The sequence below is a fragment of the Nicotiana tabacum genome, chromosome 22 (assembly GCF_000715075.1).
Source record: "Nicotiana tabacum cultivar K326 chromosome 22, ASM71507v2, whole genome shotgun sequence".
Lineage (NCBI taxonomy): Eukaryota > Viridiplantae > Streptophyta > Magnoliopsida > Solanales > Solanaceae > Nicotiana > Nicotiana tabacum.
The window spans coordinates 37,977,673-37,982,695 of record NC_134101.1 but is presented as its reverse complement, the minus strand read 5'-3'; the positions used below and the strand labels follow the sequence as shown (position 1 = coordinate 37,982,695).

Sequence of the window (5,023 nt, the reverse complement as noted above, 5' to 3'; positions counted from 1 at the left end):
TTTAGGGTTTGAGTTATAAGTGAAAAGCCAACACTACTAGAAATTCGGCCAAAATCGACAACGGCCAACTGATCGATTTCGGTCGGTCAAAAAACCGATCGAAAAACCGACCGAAGTTGGTCGTTTTTTCATATAAAATAAATTAAAATTAATATTCAAAAAATCGACCAAAATCGGTCGGTTATTTCAGTCAGTCATTTTAAAAAACCGACCGACTTCGGTCGGTCATTTTATTTTTTTCGGTCAGTTATTTTCGCACAAAATGTAATTAAAGAGTACAAATAAAATAAAATAAAAGTCTTCAACCAAAATGTACCAATGGTGTAGTGGTAGAATAATATCCTGCCATAGTACATACCCTGGCTCGATTCCCAGACGATGTCGGTTTATTTTTTTGGCATATTTTTTTTCTTTTGGGTCGTTTGTGAAATTTAACTTACCGACCGGGTCGAAAGTTGCGACCGAATTCGGTCGCTATTTATTACCGACTAACCTAATTTCGACGGATTAAAGTCGATCGATTTTTCTAATTTTTTGATCGATTACTGTCGGTATTTCTGTACGATTTTAGGAACTTTCTAGTAGTGCAACTGATTGATAAGAAAATGAATCTTGATCCTAATCCAATTCACAAATAAGCTGTATAAGGAGATCCATTCTTACTTTCGACCCAATATGGGATTCAACATTAACAATTTAACGTGGCAGGTGCAAAGTAGTACTCCTACACAAGCTGACACTATATCAAACTGCCTCAGATCACGACTACCACATTTGCAATTGTTGTTGCTGCTGATTTTGATTGGTTCTAAGCTCCTTTTGCCTCCTTATTTCAATAACCTTACGGTGAGAGTTGGAATGCTCGGTTGAAACAAACGTCGGGCTCGCGGCGGGCCGGTACTCAGGCACCAACCGACCCGACTTATATCTAACTCCACACGCATTGCACAGTGTCTTTGGGCCCATTGGTCCTGTGCGCCATTGCGGCGTTGTTTCAGAACCACAATGCTTACATTTACGACCTGTACTTGTGTCGGTGCTCTCTCTCCTCCTGCACGGCGTCGTTTTCAATGAGCTATTGCTGTCTAATGATGACGTGGTGGCGGGAGGGAGGAGCAGGAGGCGAGATAACCAGCCGCAGGGAGCGGCGCGTGAACGCTTGCTTCGAGATTTGCATGGAAATGCAGGAGGTGAGTTACTGCCAGTGGTATTGTGGTAATTCCCGCTGAAAGTTACGGTTCCGGATGAGGAATTCTCGGCGGATGTGGTGGTGGTTGAAGGGCCTTCTGTCGCCGGAATAAACTGAAGATTTTGAAGGTCGTCGGTTGAGAATGATTCCTCTACAAAGTTTGAGATCCATTCCAGCTCAGCCAAATCGTCATGCTGTTGAAAAATATGTAAGAACTTTGAGTATATTCCTTCCAAATAAATACTACTACTTGTTACATCGAAAGTTCCACTTATAACATTTTAAATTTAGAAATTAAATGTTAGAAAATTATAAATTACAATCTTAGTCATACTAGAATTATACTAGCAACATCTAGAAACATTAATCATAATGTAAAACGTAATATATCGTTTCTCGCTAAAGGAGTGTAAAATTGAGAGTTATTACCGGAACGCAGAGTTCGCTGGTAAGGAATGGGGCGTCGGTGAAGCTACGGTAGCTGAGGTTGCCGTCAAAGTGTTCTTCCCCACCAGAAACTAACGAATTACAGCTATCAACGACGGTGAGGGAGGAAGAATCGGCAGAATTGCCGGCGATAGCGTTGAAAAAGGCGTCAGTCATGACTTCATCTTCCTTGGAAAAATCCAAAAGGTCATCTACGGTAATATGGTTATTGTTTTTGTTATTATTCGTGCTGTCGAATGGCTTATGTTCGAATTGAGAATCTATGACAGGAGCGGAATAGCCGCCGGCGAAGAAGTCCGGTGTTTCCATTGGAGCAAAATGTGTTAAAGTGTGAAGTCTCTTACTATGGAGTATTTATAACTGAAACGTGAATGAGAGCTACAAATCAAAATAGAGATAAAGGGAGAAAATGGAGGAGTGATAGATGGATCGAGTCTCAATAAGAGTACTACAACAACAACAGGCCACTAAAATTCCACTAATGGGGTCTGGGGAGGATAGTGTGTACGCAGGCCTTACCCCTACCCCGAAGAAGTAGAGAAGCTGTTTCCGAAAGACCCTCGGTTCAAAAAAAAAAAAAGAAGATAAAAGGACAAAAATGAGACAATATTAGTATCACAACAACAATCATAGGATAGATAGAAACACCATGAAATCCAGAGGAAGGATGCAAAGCAAAGAGAGACAATATTAGTAAATATTAGTATCACCATAACAATCATAAGAACAATAAAAACACCATGAAATCTAGAAGAAAGATGCAAAGAAAAAGCAATAGCTAGTAAATATGACATGCACTGAAAAACGAAATAGTAAGCCACAACATTGCCATTAGCTATCTTAAACAACAACCCTACATGGCTAGTCTCACAATGGTACGAAGTAAGACACGACTCAACTACCTCCTAACCTACAACCCTAATACTCGACTTCCACATCTTTCTATCTAGTGTCATGTCCTTGGAAATCTGGAGTCTCGTCATATCCTGCCTGATCACCTCTCCCCAATACTTTTTAGGCCGCCCTCTACCTCTTCTCGTGCCCTCCACAACCAGCTGCTCATACCTCCATACCGGAGCATCTAGGCTTCTCCTCTGAACATGTCCGAACCATCTAAGCCTCGTGATGTTTGGCATATTTCGATATGTGTTGATGTTACTTTGCCCATGCTTTAACCACTTTTTGATGTTATTTAATCTTTAAAACAATTGGTTTGATGACTAATTAAGTTATGTGTGACGATTTAAGGTGTTCGGAGTGCAAAATATGAAGAAAAGGTGGTTTAGCTAGAGGAAGAAGGGTTGGATGCGTCGCATCCAACCTAGGAAAACATCATCATGCATGCAACCTTAGCAGTGAAGTTGGGCCATCGCGTCTGCCATCGCGTGCGAAGCTGAGAAATAGAGGACAAGGTGGATGCGTCGCATCCACCTTCGCAGGCAAAAAAATTGAAATGGAGGACAAGGTGGATGCGTCGCATCCACCTTAGCATCAATCCCTGAAGCCGATTTGGACTAGGAATAGGAGAGCTTTGGCCCACAACTTTTGTACGCAATATATAAGCCAAAAACGCCTCCTTTAGGTTATCTAACATATTGGGAAGAGGGAAAAAGCCACGACAAAGCTGTGGAGGCCGGAATTCATCAAGTTTCTTCTTTCTCCCACCAAACTTAGTAATTTTTATGTTTCTTTGTATGATTTGTTGTTTGGCTACCATGTCTATATAGAGCTAAACTTCACGTTCTAGGGTTGTGGTTCTTTCATGACTATTGTTATTCGGATATTGATTTTGACTTCTTGATTTATCATATTAGTTTATTTATTCAATCTTGCACTTAATTATTTAATTGCTTGATCACCAATTGAATATTATCTACGAATCTAGAATTGAACTCGAAAGTGGGAATTCTATATTGCATATAGGATTGAGTAGGGCAAGTTCTTGAACTCGGGCATCGGGGAACGGATTCGTGGTTAGGATAGACATATACCTAATTGCCTTGCTTGGTTGATTTACAGGAATTATAAATGCGTTCTTGTTGATTCTAACTCCATAGACATATAGGCGTTAGGTTAGCTTGAATAGGCGAGTAAGAACTCGACAGATTCTTATGAGCATTAACCCTGTCAACCAATAAGCTAGATAAATTAGTCGGTCAATTCAATTGAAGAATACAATAGGATTGTTAGATAGCCCATAACCCTAGATCGTTTTCATTACATTGATATCATTAAAATCTGCTCTTCCTCTGTTCAAAGTTTATTATTTATATTTTTCTTATTTAATTAGTTAGAATAAAATATTTTTAGATTTAATTCTTATTTAGATAATTGGGATAGTCTAATTTAGTTAATAGTTAATCATAAGTCCTCGTGGGTTCGACATCCGACTTTTAGTCACTTTATTACTTGACGACCGCGTATACTTGCGTGAGTGTGTTTGGTCGCAACAAGTTTTTGGCGCCGTTGCCGGGGACTTAGAAATTAGCTACGTGACTAAGTTAAGCTTTTATTAGATATTTGTTTTCAAGTTTTAATTTTCAGTTTGCCTGGTTTGTGTCAACGCAGGGTTTACTCTCGAATGCAGAGGAGTAGAAGTGCAAACAACCTCATTCCTCTTGATCCAGAAATCGAACGAACATTACATAGAGTGAGAAGAGAACACGAAGCTAGAACGAGAATAGAAAGAGATTTGGACATCGCAATCCAACCACAGCCAATAGATATGGCAGGCAATGAAGAGCGTCCGGTAATCGAAGCCGCAAGGCCCAATCTTGCGAATATGACTCAGGCTATTGTGAAGCCTGATATCACTGGGCATTTTGAACTCAAACAGTACATGGTACAGCTGATTCAGTCCATAGGACAATATGTGGGTCTATCTCATGAGGACCCGCAGAGGCATATTCAGAACTTCTTGGAAATCACGGACACTTACAATTATCCGAACGTCTCCAAGGACTATGTCAGGCTGACACTATTCCCTTTTTCACTGTTGGGGGAAGCTAAAGAATGGTTGCAAAAGGAGCCCGCGAACTCTATCCACACTTGGGATGATCTAGCAAGGAAATTCCTGATCAAGTTTTTCCCAACTAAGAAGACAAAGTCGTTGAGGAGCCAAATTCTTGGGTTCCAACAACGGGATGGCGAGACACTTCGTCAAGTTTGGGAAAGATACAAGAAACTACTCAGAGACTGCCCGCATCATTGTCAAACTGATGAGGTATTGGGTCACACTTTTGTTGATGGGTTAGATGAAGCATCAAAGATGAATCTTGACTCAGCTTGTGGGGGTAGTTGCATGGCAAGACCGTATAGTGAAATACAACTCCTGCTAAATAATTTCACTGCTAATGACCATAATTGGCAAGGAGAGGGGGATTCACG

General features: G+C 40.5%; 1 protein-coding gene across 1 annotated transcript; it reads right to left on the bottom strand.

Annotated features, from left to right (window-relative positions):
* Positions 1-537: 537 nt before the first annotated feature.
* Positions 538-2,077, bottom strand: LOC107814027 (GATA transcription factor 4-like). Its single transcript, XM_016639355.2, has 2 exons — positions 1,619-2,077; positions 538-1,383 (listed from the first exon to the last, which is right to left on the bottom strand). Exons 1-2 carry the CDS (start codon positions 1,943-1,945, stop codon positions 766-768), a joined length of 945 nt encoding a protein of 314 aa, XP_016494841.1. The 5' UTR covers positions 1,946-2,077; the 3' UTR covers positions 538-765.
* Positions 2,078-5,023: the final 2,946 nt, after the last annotated feature.